Source organism: Marmota flaviventris, chromosome 1, assembly GCF_047511675.1.
Source record: "Marmota flaviventris isolate mMarFla1 chromosome 1, mMarFla1.hap1, whole genome shotgun sequence".
Classification (NCBI taxonomy): Eukaryota; Metazoa; Chordata; class Mammalia; order Rodentia; family Sciuridae; genus Marmota; species Marmota flaviventris.
This window is the reverse complement of record NC_092498.1, coordinates 219,542,411-219,561,575: the sequence shown is the minus strand read 5'-3', so window position 1 is coordinate 219,561,575 and position 19,165 is coordinate 219,542,411. Positions and strand designations below refer to the sequence as shown.

General features: G+C 63.0%; 2 protein-coding genes and 1 long non-coding RNA gene across 4 annotated transcripts; 2 read left to right on the top strand and 1 right to left on the bottom strand.

Annotated features, from left to right (window-relative positions):
• The first annotated feature begins 228 nt into the window (after window positions 1-228).
• Adat3 (adenosine deaminase tRNA specific 3) lies at window positions 229-7,488 on the top strand. Its single transcript, XM_027952772.2, has 2 exons — window positions 229-306; window positions 6,123-7,488. The coding sequence occupies exon 2, from the start codon at window positions 6,135-6,137 to the stop codon at window positions 7,188-7,190; it is 1,056 nt and encodes a 351-aa protein (XP_027808573.2). The 5' UTR covers window positions 229-306; window positions 6,123-6,134; the 3' UTR covers window positions 7,191-7,488.
• Scamp4 (secretory carrier membrane protein 4) lies at window positions 237-16,140 on the top strand. 2 transcript variants are annotated; one of them, XM_027952777.2, is made up of 7 exons: window positions 237-306; window positions 8,714-8,764; window positions 10,067-10,195; window positions 10,552-10,708; window positions 12,099-12,200; window positions 13,086-13,203; window positions 14,516-16,140. In XM_027952777.2, exons 2-7 carry the CDS (start codon window positions 8,758-8,760, stop codon window positions 14,693-14,695), a joined length of 693 nt encoding a protein of 230 aa, XP_027808578.1. In that variant the 5' UTR covers window positions 237-306; window positions 8,714-8,757; the 3' UTR covers window positions 14,696-16,140. The 2 variants fall into 2 exon arrangements, with proteins under 2 accessions (XP_027808578.1, XP_071460500.1); XM_071604399.1 differs by lacking the exon at window positions 237-306 and adding an exon at window positions 7,461-7,543.
• Window positions 10,988-12,124, bottom strand: LOC139702683 (uncharacterized). Its single transcript, XR_011705239.1, has 3 exons — window positions 12,047-12,124; window positions 11,858-11,939; window positions 10,988-11,675 (listed from the first exon to the last, which is right to left on the bottom strand). It is a non-coding gene; the product is annotated as an uncharacterized lncRNA (long non-coding RNA).
• Window positions 16,141-19,165: the final 3,025 nt, after the last annotated feature.

Genomic DNA, 19,165 nt, shown 5'->3' with positions numbered 1-19,165 from the left:
CCCCTCCGCTGGTTTCCCAAAGAGGCTCCTGCAGGGAGCGCGTTTCCGCGGGCCACCGGGCGGGCGGGGACGCGCACCCCCGCGACCGCCCGCACCGCCGCCTCCGCTCGTCGCGGGGGCGCCACGCCGGGCAGGGCGGGGCCAGCGCCGCGCGCGTGGCCTTCTGGGGGCTGTGGTCCCAGCCCCACCTCGGCCTCGCGCAGGCCCCGCCCCCGGAACTACGGTCCCGTCGTGCTCCGCGCTCAGGGCGGAGCCAGCCGGTTGCTAGGACTTGGCGAAGCCCAGCGCTCGCGCGGTCTCCTTTAGGTGAGCAGCGGTCCGAGGACTCGAGTTTTCCCGGCCCAGGTTCCCACGGAGGGGGAACAGGCGCGGCGGCGGGGATCTGGGCGGTGGGCGGCCGTGTGGCGGATGAGGGGGTGGGCCCGTCCAGCTGGCGCACGTCTCGGGCGGGCGGGTGGGCGTGCGCGTGCGTGGGGTGCGAGCAGGCAACACAAGTACGCGTGCGCGCAGGGTCGGAATCCCCCACCCAAGCCCCGTTGCCTTTGTGCGCTTGCGCGCGCTCCTCTACCGGTTCTAGAGACCCTGTGCGTCCCAGCTGTTTCCCGTGCTGCCAACCGTGGGTCACCACAGCCAGTCCCCTGCCCCTGGGCTGTTTGTTTACCTACTTCCCGCCCTCTAGTGTCCCTCCCTATCTCGACTTTGCCTTCAGACAAGCGTTCCCCCAGACCGTGTTATTTGTCTTTTGTTTTGTTGTTTTAGATGTGGACGGACATTTAATTATATGCGGGGTGCTGAGACTCGAACCCAGTGGCTCACACATGCTAGGCGAGTGCTCTACCTCTGAGCCCCAGCCCAGCCTCACTTTTTAATTTTGAGACAGGGTCTCTCTAAGTTGCTGAGGCTGGCCTCGAACAAGCAATTCCCCTGCCTCAGCCTCCCGATTTGCTGGATCACAGGCGTGGCCACCACGTCCGGCCCCCACCTCAGTCTTTTTATACATCCTGGGAATTGACATCACCGCTGTTACTGGAAATGTGGATTTTCAGGGATCCCCTCCGCTCCTGTGCCTGTCCTCCAGGCGTGGGCCCCTGCTTCGCCCTCCTGGATCCCTCTTGGGATGGTCATGCCACTTGCCCCTCTGTGAGGTTCCTTTCTGGAGTGTCTTTGTGTCCCAGGACAGTGCTGGGTCTCCTGGGCATTCTCTCTCTGTCTGCTCCTGATCCCCTGCCCAACAGTGACTGGATGCCGATTTCACAGGGGTGGGAGCTGAGCTTGAGGGGTTAGTGCTGGTGGTGGAGGTCTCCTGGCCCAGCATGTCTGAGTTGGGTGAGAGCCTCTGTGGCAGGCCAGGACTGTGTGTTTCCTGGCCTGACAGGCTGGGCCCAGGCTCTGACTCCTTCCTCATCTGGAGGTAGGACAAGGCCTCCCAGCCTAAGACTTCCTGGGGTTCCCCATGCACACTCACCCCAAGAAGCGTTGCCATCTCTCCATAGAGCCAGACCAGATGGGGCCTGATTGTCCTCTCCTGCTGGACCTGTTGCCCGCCTAGGCTTGGTGTTGTGAGAGGAGAGACAGAGGCCCCAAGAAATGGCTAGTGTCCTCATCTGCTGAGGGGTCCCAATTCCTGGTTCCCTGCAGCCTGGGGCCGGTGAGGAAGGAGCTGTCTTGCTTTGGAGCCAGCATGCCCCAGCCCTGGGCTGCTGTCAGCCAGCCACGAGGGGCAGAGCAGCAGGAAGTGTAGAGGGGCTGTGCCTGTGGTCTGTGGCTGCCCTCCCTGGAGCTGGGCCTGTGTGGCCCTGTGGCCATGGCCTTGTGTTGCCTGCTTTGTATTGTCAGACAGAGGTTGGGGACAGATGACGCTGTGTTTGTCTTCTGCCCTGGAGACAGTGGACCTTTTGTGGCCTAGGCAGTCTGTTTGGGCCACAGAATTGGGATCCAGATGGCTGCTGTGAACCTTCTGTGGGTGCTGCCTGGCTTGGGGCCTCAGGTGGCAGCAGTTGCGGTGGCACCACACTTGCAAGGAACCACTCCCACTTTTCTGTCTCCTGCTCCCACCAGCACCTCTGCAGAGCGCAGGACCAGCTGTTCACATCAGAAGGCCTCAGCATGGGCTGGGGCCAAGGTGCAGGCCTGTCATCACAGCGACTTGGGAGGCTGAGGCAGGAGGATCACAATTTCAAGGCCAGCCTCAGCAACTTAGCAAGACCCCATCTCAAAATAAAAATGCAAAGGGGAGCTGAGAGTGTGTGTGGCTCCGTGGTAGAGCCCTTTCCTAGCACATGTGAGGCCCTGGATTCCATCCTCAACATCACATAAAGATAAATAAAATAAAGGTGTTGTGTACATGTACAACTAAAAGCAATAAAAAAAAAAATGAAAAGGGCCAGGATGTGGCTCAGTGGTGGAACACCCCTGGATTTAACCCCAGTAGTTAAAAAAACAAAGGCAGGCCCAGTGTGCCCTGCAAAGTGACTGCTGATGCTGGAGTCTGCCACCCGGGACTCCTGGCCACTGAGGTGGGAGCCAGGCAGCCTGCTGTGCGGACTGATGACCGACTGCCTCTCAGCGGTGGTGGGGTGGGGCCCGCCAAGGCAGGGCCGTGGAGTCTGGGCAAGTGTGTTTGAGACAATCCAGAGTCATTTTATCACTGTCTGTGAACATCCCTCATGTCTGCTGAGGCCCCTCTTCCAGGAACAAGACGAGCACACAGGTGACGTGAAGTTGGTGGCGTTTTCCCCTTGTGCGGCGGCCAGGCCAGGCCTGTGCATGCCCGGGAGAGCACCTACCACCGAGCCACACCCCAGCACAGACGCCAAGTTTTTTAGAAGCCACGTTTTAAAAAAGTAAATCAAGGACTGGGCTGGAGCTCAGCGGTAGAGCTTGCCTGGCACGGGGGAGGCACTGGGTTGCATTCTAAGCACTGCATACAAATAAATAATAAAATAGAAGCCCCTCAACAACTAAAAAATACATATTTAAAAAAATGTAAAACAGAAAGGTTTAAATTCATCTTCACAGTATGCTTTTTTCCCTCGTATTACTGGCACTGAACCTAGGTAGGGGTGCTTTACCACTGAGCCACATTCCCAGTCCTTTTTCTACTTTTTATTTTGAGGCAGGGTCTCACTAAGTTGCTCAGGATGCCCTCAAACTGTGATCCTCCTGCCTCAGCCTCTGGAGTCGCTGGGATGACAGGCATGGCCCTTGAAGGCATGGCCAGCTAATGACATGCACTATTTAACAGAAAACATGCAAAGCATTGTTATTTAAACGTGTGACTGATACATAGAAACAGTTAACAAGAACGGTTATTTTCTTCCTTTCAGATCAAGGGTCTGAAATCCACTGTGGGCTCAGGGGTACGGCCACTGGGTCCTGGAGGGACAGCTCAGGGTTCCCTTCTGTGGGTTCACTTCCTGGGCGCTCTTGGCCAGCCCTTCCTCTCTCGGCCACGGTGACGCCGCACCTCCATCTCGCTGTCTGACCACTGTACCAGTCCAAAGCCCAGGCATGGAAGTATCTCAGTCCCTGTGCCTCTCGGGCTTCTGGGCATGATCTGGGGCAGTGTTTTCATCTTAACGTTTTGAGATGGCGCCTGGCTGTGTTACCCAGGATGGCCTTAACCTCCTTAGCTCAAGCCCTCCTCCCGCTCAGCCCCCTACTAGGTGGGACTGCAGACACGGGCACCACACCTGGCTTGGGCACTGCTTGCTGTCACACGGACAGCCTGTGTTTCAGGGTCCCAAGACCACCCTAGACATGATTTGCTGGGAGGACCCCTATTGCATAGGCAGTCAAGAACCAAGATCCCCTCTGGTCAAGGGAGGGTGGGCAGTCCCGGCAGCCCAAGTCCCCGACCCTGCTGCCAACCTTCTGAAGATGTGGCCGCAGGCCTGCATTATGGGCTGTGCCCTGCTGAGCACAGGGCGGCTGTGTGGCCGTGAGCTGGCCTGCATCATGGGCACCTCTGTTCCAGGTCCTGCCTCCCTGGAGTCAAGCCAAGACCCTTGGGTGTGTTTTGACGGAGCCTCGGTGCCAGACTGGGCCACCTTTGTTAGGGGCAAGTTAGCTGGGGGCAGACCTGGCCCTGGGGACATGGGGAGGAGCACCTGGCCCAGCAAGCTGGTGGCTTCAAGGTGTCATGTTGGGCCCATGCCAAAGTCTGGGAGCCAGAGTGCCTTGCCCATGTTCCCTGTGCAGAGTCCCAGGGGGCTGTTGCAGGCTCGCTGTCCCTGCACTGCCTCCCCTGCCCTGGCTGTCTGGCCCCAGAGACTGTGGGCCAGGAACTAGGGCCCCAGCCCGCCCTGCTGCTCCCAGCCACACTTCAAGGCTGTGCACTGTGGGGTGACAGCAATGGAGATGCTGGTGACGGCAGGTCAAGCTTTGTAAGAAGGCACAAGCCAGGCACAGTGGCCACGCCTGTCATCCCAGCAACTAGGAGGCTGAGGCAAGAGGATCTCATGTTCAAAGCCAGCCTCAGCAACTTAGTGAGGCCCTAAGACCTTTTCTCTAAATTAAAAAAAAGGGGGGGGGGCATTGGACTGTGGCCTAGTGGTAAGATGCTCCTGGGTTCAATCTGCAGCACGAAAACAAGTGTGGTGTGTGTGGTCAAGGAGGAAAGCCAGGCTGGCCGCGGCTCAGGGGTGGACGCTCACCTAGCACGTGGGAGGCCCTGCGTTCCATCCTCAGCACCGCAAAAAATTAATAAATCAATAAATAAAGATGTTGTGTCCAACTACAACTAAAAATAAATATAAAAAAAAAAAAAAAGAAAGAAAGCCGGGCGCGGTGGCATATGCTGTCCCTGTGGTCCCAGTGACTCAGGAGACTGAGGGGATCACGAGTTCAAAGCCAGCCTCAGCAATGGCCAGGCACTAAGCAACTCAGTGAGGCCCTGTCTGTAAATAAAATAGAGCATAGAGGGGCTGGAGCTGTGGCTCAGTGGCAGAGCGCTTGCCTGGCACACGTAAGGACTGGGTTCAATCCTCAGCACCATATAAAAAAAAATAAAACAAAGACATTTAAAAAACATTGCAGAGTAGGATTGGGATGTGGCTCAGTGGTCAAGGGCCCCGAGTTCAATCCTCAGGACCCAAAAGAAAAAAAAAAGAAGAACACCCTTGGCACAGCATCCTGTGGCCCAGGGGAGGGACAGGATGGAGCAGTGGGCCAGCTCCCTGTCGGCCCACCTGGGCGCGATCCCACCTCCTCCCTCGCCTGACTCACGCAGCCCCACGTCCTCCAGGGCTTCTGCTGGGCCCAGCAAGAGGTGGGGAGCCTGGGACCAGGTCCCTTTTGAAGCCAGTGTCCACCTGGCTGCAGGGCTGTGGTCAGAGCATGGGAAGCCTGTACCCGTTGCAGGAGGGCTCGTCTGGGCACGGGTCTCGGGGCCTTTCTTCCTGCAGCCCGCTGGGCCAGGCAGGCTAGAGGCAGAATTCTGTCCCCTGCTGACCCTGGGCTCTGCACTCTCCCTGGAGGCAGCCGCATGGCCCCAGCCTGGGGTGTCCTGCCACCACCTAGGAGACTGTCCCACAGTCAGCAGGTTCAGTGACGCTCATCTACCAGCCTCCTCTTGTGGTCAGGAGCCTGGACCAGGCTGGAGTCCAGGGGTCAGCCAGGGCTGCGTTCTCACCTGGAGGCTGGCTGGGGAAGGGCTGCCCTGACACTCTTGGCAGAATCCCGTTCTTGGCCTGGGACTGAGGTCTCTGAAGCCTGCTGGCTGTCCCGGGGTACCTGTTCCTGGCACACAGACCCTCCATCCTGAAGGCCCCACGTGTCGGCTCTCAGGCTTCCGACCTCTGACTCTTCAGACCCCGATGGCAGATTAGTGGCTGCCTGGGGGGGGTGTGGCAGGGCAGTGACTTGCCATGGATTGAGCACTGCTCCGGTGTCCCGAGCGCCGAACGGTGCACCTGACGGGGTACCCTTGGTTGTCCACTTCACGCCCTGTCACTGGAGAGCCAGAGGCAGGTTGGCCTCTGTAGCCCGGGAGGTGGTGGGACGTGAGCGTGCGCGACGGGACGCCCTGACCTGGGCTGGATCTCCACAGCCTCTTAGGAGGCCTCCTCAGCTCGCCCGGGCGCCCCCCTTGAGGATGATGCTCTGCTCGGTCTCTCCCACAGTCGGCCTGCGGGATGGAGTCGGCCCCCGGCCTCACAGAGCAGCGTGGTCAGAAGGCAAGGAGCCCCGCGAGGGAGCCAGCGCCGTGGCAAGCGCTCCCGGTCCTGTCGGAGCAGCAGTCCAGGGATGTGGAGCTGGTGCTGGCCTATGCCGCGCCCGTCCTCGACCAGCGCCAGACCTCACGCCTCCTCAGGGAGGTGACGGCCATCCACCCACTGCCCGCCCACCCTCACCTCAAGCGGGTGCGGCGCAGCCGAGATGCCCACGGCCCCCACGCCCTGGAAATGCTGCTCTGCCTGGTGGGACCCGCCACGGGCTCGTGCTCTCTGGCCGAGCTCCTCCCAAGGCCAGCTGTGGACCCCCAGGGCCTGGGGCAGCCCTTCCTGGTGCCTGTGCCTGCCTGGCCTCCCCTGACCCGGGGCCAGTTTGAAGAGGCTCAAGCCCACTGGCCCATATCCTTCCACGAGGACAAGCAGGTGACCAGCGCCCTGGCCGGGCAGCTCTTTTCAGCCCAGGAGCGGGCAGTGATGCAGAGCCACATGCAGCGGGCCGTGCAAGTGGCCCAGCAGGCAGCAGCTCAAGGCTTGAGAGCCGTGGGAGCCGTCGTCGTGGACCCGGCCTCGGGCCACGTGCTGGCCACGGGCCATGACTGCAGCTGTGCCGGCAGCCCCCTGCTGCATGCCGTCATGGTGTGTGTGGACCTGGTGGCCCAGGGCCAGGGCCGGGGCACCCGCAGCTTCAGGCGCCACCCAGCCTGCTCCTTCGCCCCAGCTGCAGCCCAGTGTGTGCGGGTAGGCGCCGTGCGCAAGCTGGAAGAGGCTGAGGCCGAGGACGGCCTGCCCTATGTGTGCACCGGCTGTGACCTCTATGTCACCCGTGAGCCCTGTGTGATGTGCGCCATGGCCCTGGTGCACTCCCGCATCCAGCGGGTCTTCTACGGGGCACCCTCGCCTGACGGTGCCCTGGGCACCCGCTTCCGCATCCACGCCCAGCCAGGCCTCAACCACCGCTTCCAGGTCTTCCGCGGGGTGCTCGAGGACCAGTGTCGCTGCCTAGACCCCGACACCTAGGCCCGGTGTCTTCCTGTTTCTGGAAGGTTCTCTGCTCCTGCCCAGTCTTGGCCACATTGGAGACTGAGGGGCCTCCCCTCCATGGCCGCCCTCCTATCTGTGCTAAGGATGCTTACCGCCTGCCTTGGCCCGTGCCCCAGGGCCAGGGCTTGTTGCTGGGTGGCTGATAGGCAGCCCGGGGCTCGCTCTGCTTAGAGCGAGCCGGGGAGGGTCCTCTGTGAGCCTGCGTGGCTGTTACCGTCTCTGTGGTTGTGTCAGAAACAGCTTTCATGTCTGCAAATAAACTACCCAGAACCAAGCTGCTACCTGCTTAGAGCACCCATGTGGCCGCCAGGGAGGGAGCCTGGGACCAGGTGGGACTGGACAAGGTCTGCATGTTGGGCTCAGGGACTTCGAAGGGGGGGCCTCTACCTAGTGATCCAGGGGCTCGGACGTGTTTCCTAGGGCAGGGGAGGCCCCAGGTGGCACCTCTCTGGCCTCTGGAAGTCGTTAGCAGTGTCTGAACACTGACCAGGTCAGGGTCAGCTTACCTGAGGGCTTCTCCTGGGCTGTCCCATTCACTGTATCTCATGGGTGGTGAGGAGGACCCCACAAGGGCCAGTGCGTGTGTCCCGGGGCGGTTGGGCTCTGCTGAAGTTAGGCTCTGGAGACAGCTGCTGGTCTCTCCAGCAACGTGCCTTGCCTGACCCAGGACGTGCCTGTCCTGGAGGACCCCAGCCCTCGGGAGCAGGCAGGGAGCCGTGCCTGCCTGAGGTGCCCGCGCAGCAGACAGAACCCTGCTGCTGGCCGTGAGCCCCCCTGACCTCCAGGAGGGAGGGGCCAAGCTGGGCTGGGCCAGAGCAGAGATGAGTCCAGAGGAGGAGCCAGTGCAGGCCCTGCTGGAGGTGGCCCTGCTGCTGTGCCAGGCGGGGGTCAGGATGGAGGACTTAGCCGGGCAGCACAGGGAGGCCCATTCCTGGACTGCTCCTGCCGTGGCACTGCCCACCCCGCTCCTTTGTGGGCCTGCTGCGCCGGGAGCTCCGGGCCACGGCATGGCGCGTGGGCCTGGCTGTTCCTCCGAGGCCCGACAGCTGGCCAGACCCTGCTCAGTCGTGCCAGCGGGTGGCTGCCTGGGTCAGGGCTGTTCGGTGACACGAGCCTGGGTGGCCCTGGGGTTGGATGGGGTCCTCCTTGTGAGGCTCACAGGGAGAACTGTGGCCTCTGGTCACACAGCAGTGAGCCTGGACAGTCCTGGGGGCTGCCGAGGTGGTTAGAGCCATCTAAGGGGGAGGCAGGAAGGGTGGCGGGCTGGTGGGGAGAGACGGGGGTGCCCCGGGGCTGGGGGTGGAGGGGGCAGCCCTGCCCTTCCCCTCCAGGTGCTCAGCTGCGCCCAGGGAAGTGGTGACTGGAGACCCCACATCTGGCCAGTGGCGCCTGCTGAGCCAGAATCCCAGCTGAACTGGCCTTGCGGGCAGGAGCGTAGGACAGTGGGCACCCCTTCCTGGCTGGGCATGGGATGGCCCTGACCTCCTGTGTCCTTTCAGGTAGCTGCAGGATCTAGCCCCCGGCCGGGCCAGGCGGAGCAGAAATGTCAGGTGAGTACCCAGGAAGTGTCCCTCGGCAGAAGGGACCCCAGCAGCTCTCACACGCCCCAGCCCCAGCCTGTTATCATGGGGTCCATTCTCTGGACCCTCTGCCCTGGGACGCCTTGGGCCACTCCTGTATCCTCTGGCTTGGAAAGAGGAGGTGCCAGGCTCTCTGCGGCTGCCTCCCCGCCTCCTGCGCTCTGCGCCTCCCCAGGGCCTCTGCCCCGGCTGTGCCTGCTGCCTGGCTGCCTCTCCCTGAGTCCACGGCTCTCCTCAGGCCGCAGCGCTGAGGTCCTGTCCCTGTGGCGCTTGGTCCTCTTGCCTCTGTGCCGGCTCACAGCTCCGCGGCAGCCTCCTGGCGTGGGAGCCCCTGAGACCGGGCCTCCTCCTCTGGTCTGCCTCTCGGCCCTCGGGGTGCCTCCTGGGAGGAAGCCTGGGGCCTGTGGGTGCAGCATGCCCGCCCACATGCCATGTGCGAGTCATGCCCAGAGGGTCTGCCCGTCCGGCCCTGGGGCTCTGTGGGCCTCAGTTGAAAATAGATCTGTGCAGATGACCGTGAAGGTGAGGTCACACTGGTGTGGGGTGGGCCTAGTCCAGTGACTGGGTCCCTGTAAAAAGGGAAATTGGGACAGACGCAGGAGGACGGCTGTGTGAGGTGGGACAGGTGACATGCCCAAAAGCCCAGGGACAGGAAGGGCCCTCTCTGGAGCCTGTGCGGGAATGTGACCCTGCCCATCCCTGGACCTTGGACTCCAGCCTCCGGGACGGAGAGGGGAATGCCGGCGGTCTGAAGTCACAGAAGCCTGAGGAGGCGACCTCCCAGGCACAGTCTGTGTTGGCATGGTGTGGGGTCACCCCCGCCGAGTGCCCCCCTGGCACGTGTGAGGCGCTGGCCCCGTCCTCAGCACCACAGGAAGGTCAGCGAACATCACGGGGGTGTGGTGTCCGCCTCCAGCCAGAGACGATAGGGAGAGAGGTCCCCACTAGAGTTCTGGTCAGGACAGGACGCGGGCCCCCTGGCTGCACCCAGGTGCCGCAGGCTGGCCTCGTGAGGCCCAGGGAGTCACCGTCCTCCTTCTCTGGCTCCTGAGGCCCACAGCCCTTGGCTCGGCCCCCTCCGCCAGCCCAGGGCCAGCAGCGCAGCGTCTCCAGGCCCTCTGACTCTGGCCCTCCTGCCTCCTCTCAGGAGGACCCTGTGGTGAGCTGGGTGACCCCAGCTCAGGGCCCTTCCGCAGTAGGCAGCAGGTGCTGGCCCCGAGGGCACAGCGCAGCCGGCCGGGCGGACGGTCACCCTGGGGCTTCTCCTTGCAGGGAAGGAGAACAACTTCCCGCCCCTGCCCAGGTTCCTGCCGCTCAAGCCCTGCTTCTACCAGGACGTCGCCAGCGAGATCCCCGCCGAGCACCAGGTGCTGGTGAAGAGGATCTTCCGGCTGTGGATGTGTGAGCCCTGGGCCCCACGGGCAGCGGGCGGCAGGACGTGGGGGCTTGGGGGGGGCGGGCCCAGGAGGCGGGGGCCTGCTGCATGCCTTCCCTGGTGACTGTGGTGGGCAGAGCCTGGCTTGGCCCGGGGAGTGAGTGGCTTGCAGGACGGCAGCCTGGCAGAAGCCCTTTGTCCACCCGGCTGTCTCAGGGCCCTGGTGGCCCCTGTGGTTAACAGGGCCTACTCCCTGGGCCGGGCCGGGCCCAGTGTCCTGGGTTACCCAGGTAGGGTGGTGCAGCGGGGGACTGGACAGCCCAGGCTGGCGGGGTCCTCAGTGGCGTGCCTCCCGCACCCCAGCCGGCCTCCCTCCCCACAGTCTACTGCGCCACCCTGGTGGTGAACCTCGTCGCCTGCCTGGCCTGGTGGATCGGCGGAGGCGCAGGTGCCAACTTCGGCCTGGCGCTGGTCTGGCTGCTGCTCTTCAGCCCCTGCAGCTATGTGTGCTGGTTCCGTCCGGCCTACAAGGCCTTCCGGTAGGTGCCCCAGGCTTGCCGGGCTGTCCCCTCTCAGGGTCTCTGGACACCTCTGGTGCTGCTGTCTGACTGCGCTGAAGGGTGGGTGGCTCAGATGCCCATGGGGGTGTCCTGGTCACCCTTGCTGACCTTCATGCAGGGGGAGCCTGGGCTCATCTCCCATCTAGCTTGGTCCTGAGGTTGGACCCCAGGGACAGCTTACCACTGAGTCACTCCCCTGCCTTTTTTTTTTTAGTTTTTTCTTAGTTGAGACAGACAGGATGCCTTCATTTTATTTATTTTTGTGTGGTGCCGAGGGCCGAGCCCGGTGCCTGCATGGGCCAGGCAGCCGCTCCATCACTGAGCCACAACTGTAGCCCCTTTTGTCTTTTTTTTTATCTGGAGAGAGGGCCTCACTAAGTTGCTGAGGCTGGCTTTGAACTTGCAGTCCTCCTGCCTCGGCCTCCCCAGTTACTGGGATGACGGCCTGACCGCCGGGCCCGGCTTCTCCAGGTGACAGGCCGCTGTGTCGGGGCTGGCAGGCTGCAGCCCGCAGGCCACGTCCAGCTGTTGCCGACTCACCATCGACGACCCCGGTGCTCCTTGCACCACCTGCGTGGCCTCCAGTGTGTTGCTGGACACTGCAGATGCCCACCGGGTACCTCCAGAGCAAGCCCCAGCCCTCGCAGCCCTGCTCCTGCAGGTCCATGTCTCATCTCTGGACTCCCCTGTCCTGGCCTCTCCTGTCACGGGGTCACACGTGTGGTCTTGTGTGTCTGGCTGTCACTGAGCACTAGGTCCTCGGGTCTGACCGTGCTGCAGATGTGCATGGAGCATGTCGGGATTCATCCTCCTGGGGGTGGACCCGGGGCTGCCTCCACCGTTGCCTAGGGCGTCACTGCTGTAGACGCTGCCCTCAGCAGGCCCCCAGTGACTTGGGCACGTGTCATGCTTGCTCCTGAGGGTTCCCTCAGCCCTAGACTCAGGGCTTGAACAAGACAGGACAGCGCTCATCGCCGGGCTGACCCCCAGGGCTGCGGGGACCGCAGGAGCACAGCTGGGCGCAGGAAGGGGCGCAGGAGCCTCCCTGCCCTCCCCAGATGCCTCCCTTCTGCCTCACTGGACACGCCCGGGCTGCGCAGGGTCCCCCGGGCTGCGCGGAGGGCTTACCTGGCTCTTCCTAGCAGAGACCCAGGGCTGCGGTGCCCCTCAGAGGAGATGGGCGGTCAGGGTGGTGTGGCCGGTGCGGTGCCTTGGTGGTCAGCGCCCAGGTGGAGCCATGTAGTGATGCATGAAAGTCCGTGAGCTGCCCAGTGCCCCAGTACTCGGAAGCCCCTGCGCCCACCCTGCTGGCCTCACCTTCCGGTGGGAGCGCAGGCCCAGTCACGGTCACCTCTTCTGTCCCCTCCAGAGCCGACAGCTCCTTTAACTTCATGGCCTTCTTCTTCCTCTTCGGAGCCCAGTTTGTCCTGACTGTCCTCCAGGCCGTTGGCTTCTCAGGATGGGGCGCGTGGTAAGCTGCTGGCGCCTGAGCGGGTGGGCACCGCCTGGTGGCACAGCGCACGGGGAGCAGGGGCCTGGCCGCGGGGCCCTGGCTCCACCTGCGGCCACCCCATCCCCGACGCGCCCTTCCTCCTCTGCCCGGTGGGCTCCTGGCTCCCGGGTCTCTGCAGGCTCCCTTCCGGGTGCCCACAGAGGCCCACTGGGGAAGCCCTGGCCCAGGTGGGACAGGAAGGACGTGCAGGGACGCTGGAGGGAGAGGGGTGCAGGGCCAGCGGAGCCGGCTGTGGAGTGGACCCAGACGAGTGCCTGCACTAGAAAGGGCCTCCGAGGGCCGAGCCCTCCTCTCTTCACCCCAGACTGGCCGGGTCCTCCCTCCTCCCTCCAGCTGTGCCCACCGTCCTCCAAGACTGTCCAGGGCCAGGGCGGGAGGGGAGGGAGGGAGCACAGGGGGAGGAGGGACGAGGAGGCTTCACTCAGGGTCAGAGGACCAGCTCGTGCTGGGCTTTTACAGGTGATGGTGACTTTGTATCATTTGATTAACATAAAAAAGTTAAAAAAAAAAAAAAAGGGAATAAAAAGGAGCAGAGCAGGAAGGAAGGAGCACTGAAGTCTTTCTGGGTGGTACTCCTTGGCCCTCCACAGAGGGCAGCTAACAGGCAGCCCTCTCACTTCTCTCCTGCACTTGGAGCTGCCGTTGTGAGGCAGGAAAAGGAGCCCTGGCCTGTGGCCCTCAGGTGGTGATCTGAGCATTCCGGGTGGTGTCAGTCACCTAGTAGTCCTCGAATGCCCAGTCTTCCACAGTTACCATTTCTTATTGGTTATTCAGAGCTCTTTGTATGTGAAGGACAGCAGGCCCTTGCCCAGTACGCATGCTGAAGCTCACTCTCCCCTGCAGTGGCTGGCTGGCAGCGATCAACTTCTTTCAGACCAGCATTGGGGCTGCTGTGGTCATGCTGCTTTCAGCCATCATGTTCTCCCTGTCTGCTGCCATGATGGCAGTTGCCATCATGAAGGTGAGTCCTTGGGTCCTGGGATGTGCAGCCCTTGCCCCTCCTCTCCCGTCACTAAAGTGGGGAAAGTTGGGGGAAACCAGGCAGGGCCTCCAGTCTCCTCCCAGGGAGTCCCACAGGGTGCACTTGGTCCCCACAACACACCTGTGGAAAGTGGCTGAGAGCTCACAGAGACCCAGCGCCTGGGGTCAGTGGGGGACACGCGGCCCCTCTGCCTGGCGCGTGCTGAGATCCCAGATCCAGAGGCGCCCAGGGGCTGAGCGGAAGCCACACTGTTGGCCCCACGGCTCAGGCCCAGGAGCCCCTCCTGTCACGGGGGGTGGAGGCCCCAGGGCCAGGTCCCCAGAAGCCCGGCCAGCTTCCCAGCCCCTCCTGAGCTCGGCCTCAGGCTGCAGGGCAGGCTCTGGGTCCTGAGACAGGCACACAGATAGGCAGACAGCCCCCCGGGCCCAGCTGGAGGACATCAGGATGGAGAAGCTGTTTTTCACTTACTGAGACCACCACCATCTCGGGAGGCGGGCAGCCCTTTGCAGTGGGGAGACCTGGGTCCTGGAGGGGGCGCAGCCGTGCCCAGAGCCCGGTGGAGGTCTGTGGCCGGATGTGGAACGAGGGGTTCACAAGTGCCAGGCTTCACCAGCACACACCTGCCACTGCCAAGACCTGCCCGTGGGGCGAGCCTGAAGGTGAGGGGCTTGCACCAGGCGGGGGCTGTGTGCCCAGCGCTCGACGGAGGCCCCAGCCCTGCCCTCCAGAGCAGCCCTGCCCCTCCAGTCTCCACTGACTGTAATCAGGTCTGCAGCAGCAAGCTTGGTGTCCAGGCTGCTGGCCAGCCCCATGAGGGCAGGGCCAGGTAGAGAGGTGGATGTTGAGCATGCACCAGGCCCCAGTCCTGTCCCCAGCAGCAAAACAAAACCTAAGCACGGCCTACTTGACACCAGCAGTGGGGCTGCCGCCCCTGACTGCCTGAGGACCCCTCCTGTGCCGGCTCCCGCAGACCTCTTCCTCGCGTTGTGCAGGTGGGCAGTCGGCACAGCTGCCCCGTCCACTGGTGTCCACTCGGGCCTCATCCCCCTCCCTGGGGTAAAGCATGCATTCCTCCTGCGTGGCGGCTGGGGTGCTGCCGAGGCCGAGGGCAGCCCCCTGCCGGCCTGTGCTGACCATCGCTCTCGGGTCCCAGTGGCCACGGACGTGGTGAAGGAGCCAGGTGGCTGTGTTTGCAGACACTCACAGGAAGAAGAAGGCGCCTGCGTGGCACGGGCAGTCCCTGCACGGGCACAGACCCACTGGCTCCTGCCTCGTTCCTCTGACCCTGTAGGTGCACAGAATCTACCGTGGGACTGGTGGAAACTTCCAGAAGGCACAGACGGAGTGGAGCACCGGTGCCTGGCGGAACCCCCCTTCCCGGGAGGCCCAGTACAACAACTTCTCGGGGAACAGCCTGCCCGAGTACCCCACCGTGCCCAACTACCCAGCCAGTGGCAGCCAGTGGCCTTAGAGGGAGCCGCTGGCCAAGCTGCCGCCCGCCTTCTCTGCCACTCCCACTCCTGTTGCCCTCGGGTCCCCATGGCCCTCCCCAGCCAGGGCCTGTGGACCCCATGTTCCTCCTGCCCCAACAGCAGGGCTCCTGGCTCCTGGCGGCTCTCTGGCCTCTGCTGTCCAGCAGGGCGTCTCTTGTTCCTGAGAACACGTGGCCACTCAGCACCCACTGTGGCAGGCACAGCCTCTGTCTCCAGGTCACAGAGGGCCCAGCTGAGGGGCCCCAGGGGGACAGTGGCAGCAGGCTGGTGCCCACCGTCCATCCAGAGTTGCTGACACAGTGTCCTCGCTCTTGGCTGCTTGTGGCATCTTTGGTGCCAACCAGGAAGAGGCCTTGCAGGGTCCAGGTCCCCTGCAGGTGGCAGAGGTTTGGTGCACGTTTGGCCCTCTGTGTCTTTGTCATCCTCCTACGTCCCTGCTCACCTGCAGCCAGTGACTCATGGGACCAGCCCACAGGGATGGCCAGAGGCAGAACCCACCTCCCCAGTGACCTGCACTGCCCGTCCACCCATCCAGCAGTCCTCCCCGTGCGTCTTGCTGGACAGGGCCTCTGGAGCCACACTGTGGCTGTGACAGTCCCTCCCCTCCTGGGCTAGCCCAGCCTGTGCCCGCGCCCCAGGGTGTGGCCCCCCAGAGCAGGGCAGCGAGGGGGCCCTGCCTCCTGCTCAGGAGCCCAGAGGACCCTGGGGGACCGCGGGCAGGCAGAGGCGGAGCCCTGGGATGGCCCCTCAGGGCCGAGCTGTGCCTTACAGAGGACTTGTCCCTCCACTCCTGCCCTCTGGGGCGCTGTGTCCTTGGAGGAGCCGGGTGCACCCTGGGCTGGGCTCAGTGGTGGAGCGCGCCGAGCAGAGGAGGCCCTGGTTCCATCCTCAGTTCACGTTAAAAGAATTGATATAATAAAGGTATCGCGTCTACCCACAGCTACAGAATTATCACACCAAGAGGGCCAAAGTGTCTCACGGACATGTCTGTGTCCCCTTTGGTGACATCTGGGCATAAAATCTTCCCTTTGGTGGCCTTTCTGTGCTGCTGGCCAAGACTTCACGGTGCCCAGCTGCCACCCCTTGCAGGGCAGGCCCTTCCCAGCACACCGGGGGTCACCGGCTCTCGCCAGGACCACTCAGTCCAGGCACCCACGTTCTCCACCCCAGAGCAGAGGGGAAGGCAGCCTGGTGCCATGCAGGCCCAGGGCCCCCCAGAGCCCCACGGCCCCGGCCAGCCTCTTGCCCGCAGAAGCCTGCCCTGCCTGTGACTCCCCCTGGGTGGCAAAGCAGTGCAGCCACCATGGGGAAGAGCCTCGAACTGCCAGTAGCACCTGCCCCACCCGCCAGCCCTGCACCCTCAAGACTGGTGGTTTTTGTTAGGTGAAAATATTCTGGAAATAAATCCTTTTTTTGCATCAGACTGAGCAAGGGACTGTTTGTGGTGTGTGACACGTGTGTGTATGTGTCCCTAGGTCTCCTGTCCACCAATGGGTCCCAGAGCATGTGGCCAGCGTGAGCGTGGCCCGTGTCCAGTCCTCAAGGTGGCTCTACCATGCCCACTTCCCTGACGGGCATTCTACCTGGCAGCAGAGCTGAGCCTCCAGGGTGCAGGGCCTCGCCGTCCCTCCATGTCCACACGGACCCAGGTCCCTCCACGGCCTCGAGCTGCCTCCTCTTTGTGCCCAGGTGTTTTGTTTGGGAGGCATCTTTGCATGTGTGTGTGCCTGTGTCAGGAGTTATGGGTGCCCTGAGGACACAGGCGGGCCCCTCCCAGCCTCCGCCTCCCACCCATTTCCCCTGCGCCGTTGCCACGCCACTTGGTACTAGGGGCACCTTGGGCTCCTCAGAGCTTGCCCCAGCACGTGGCCCAAACTGCCCTGGCCATGCCTCCCCGGCCCCTCGGGAGCACATCCCTACCACAGACCAGAGCCCCATGAAACCCCCATCACACTCCCTGAAATTGTCATTCTCCAGTCATTCCTGAGTGTCCTCTGCCCATCTTCCCCTCCGTCCACCTTCCTGGGAGACTCCAGATGGCTGTCTGCCAGCCCCTGCCAAATAGCCTTGGCAGACGGAAAAATGGAAGTGGGATCGCTGGGGGTCCCACTGAGGACCGAGAACCCAGGCAGGACACAGGCTTCTCTCTGAGTGCCCTGTCCCTTTGGGGGTCCCAGGATGGTCAAGAGAATGAGGAAACCATGATGGAAGGACAAGAGCCTGGCTGCCCTGGGGATCCCTGGTGGCCACTGCCCCGAGGACTCCTCAGGCCAGGTGACAGTCCTGTTGTACTGGTCCTGGTCCCTCTCTGTACATCCCTGGCCACAGGTGGCTGTGTGGACAACGCCCTGCCTTCTGGCTTCCAGTTGTGTCCGTGGAAGGGCCTGGCCCTGGGAACTATGGTGGACCCCCCCCTGAGGCCCTGTCTCTGCGGGCCCCGGTCTGCAGTCTGTGCCCACTCTGTGCTCCCCTTGGCCCCAGGAGCTTGGTCCTTCCAGGCCGAGGGCCTTCTCCCTCCCTCCCTCTCTTCCTTCCTTCCTGGCGCCCAGGGCCTGGAACAGGGCAGGCGGGCACTCTGCCCCGAGCTGCCCGCAGCCTGGTCAGCCTGCCTCTGCTGCTGGTTGCTGAGCAGCACAGACTGCGCAAGCTTCAAAGGAAGGAGGCTTATTTCGGCTCATGGTTCTAGAGGCCCCCAGGGAAGGGCCCACATTGGGTGCCCACCATTGGGTGCCGGCCTCTTGCTGGCAGGGTCCCAGGGTGGCACGGGCCATTGTGTGTCCAGAGACAGGAGCACATGTGTGCATTGCTGGTCTTTTTATTTATCTACTTATTTTCAGGTGTAGGTGGACACAACACCTTTATTAACTTCACGTGGTGCTGAGGATGGAACCCAGGGCCTCGCACGTGCTGGGCAAGCGCTCTACCGCTGAGCCACCACCCAGCGCTTGGCCCCCGTCTTTTGTCCAGTGCTGGGGAGGGAACGCGGTCTTCAGCATAGAAACAGTGTCTTTGATGGGAGGAGAGGCAGAGTCTGTGGCCACCACGGATTTGAAGGACTGACTTTTCCTTCATGTCCCCTTGCTGGTGACCTGTGGCCATCCCTTGCCTGGGCCTAGGTGCCAGGTCAGCACCACCAGGCTCACACAGAGCTGGCCTCGGGGTGGGTGTCGGGGCAGGAGACACCTGGGGAACAGGCCCGTCATTTTCCCTGTGTTCTGAGCACCTTGTCCACTATGGGCTTCCCTCCACAGCTGGCCTCAGTGACAGGAGACACAGGGAGTCCTCATCACTTTTTGGATTCCTCAGCATCACTGTGCCAGGTCACCAGGGCAACAGCCAAGGACACATCACCAGAAAAAGCCACCTCCCAGCGGGCTCCAGCATCAGCCAGGACACTGCTGCTCCGGGAAGCAGCCAGCCCCCGGGCGGCCCGTGCCTGAGCCGGGCGAGGCTCGCAGAGCCGCAGTCCCGGGCTTCACCCAGCACAGTCCATCTCACACGGGTTCACCAGACCACCAGCTCGCCTGCACGGGCTGAGGGCACACCGGCGGCCAGCTTTGTGCTGCCGTGACAAAACCCCCAGCACAGGGTGACCACGAGGGAAGGGTTACTTCACTCACGGCTCTGGCAGCTCAAGGCCAAGATGAGGCGGCCCTGTGTGTGGGAGTGTGGTCAGGCACCATGGTGGGAGCCCGTGCTGCTGGAGAGAGTAGTCCCAGGACCACCTGGAGCACATGGACCTTCGGCCCCAGGCCACACCAGACACACATGCATTTACCCAGAGGGCACAGCGGAGAGGCACCTGTCCTCTGGATGCCCTGCCTACAGGAAAGGCAGGCCAAGTGGCCCCTGCTCGGCTCCTGGGCCCAGCTCCTGAGGGCTTGCCTCACGTTGGGTGGTGTGCGGGGTGGACCAGCAGGCCTGCTCTCCTCGGGTGCCCTCCAGACACTGGAGCTAGGCCGGCAGCCTCGTCTCCAGGGGTGCCTGCTGCCTCCAGCCCGGTGCTCGGCCCACCAGGACTGCGGCTTGCATGGCCAAGGAGCAGGGAACAGCTGGAGTGGGGACACTGAGGGGAGCTCAGAACTGGTGTCCAGTGGGCTGGAGGGTCGGGGACACCAGTTCAGGTCAGCCAGGGACTCTGCTCCCTCCTCCTGTGCATGGCCAGCCCCTTTGGATGGCTTCCTGTGAGCAGGTTCATCTGGCAGGCCAGGCCAGGCCTACTCTGTCTTTGAGTGGACATGGCTGAGGCCCGGGCACCTGGCGAAGGGTGACGACAAGGGCAGACGCTCCCTGCCTCTTTTTGCCCTTCTGGGAGTGCACTCGGCCCTTTGTCCCTGGAGCGGCTTCAGGAAAACACCATGTCATGAGCGTCGACCTTGGGCGTGAGTCACTTACTCCTGCTGTCCACTGCTCCCAACCTGATCCAGACCGTGAGGTGCTGACCAGGT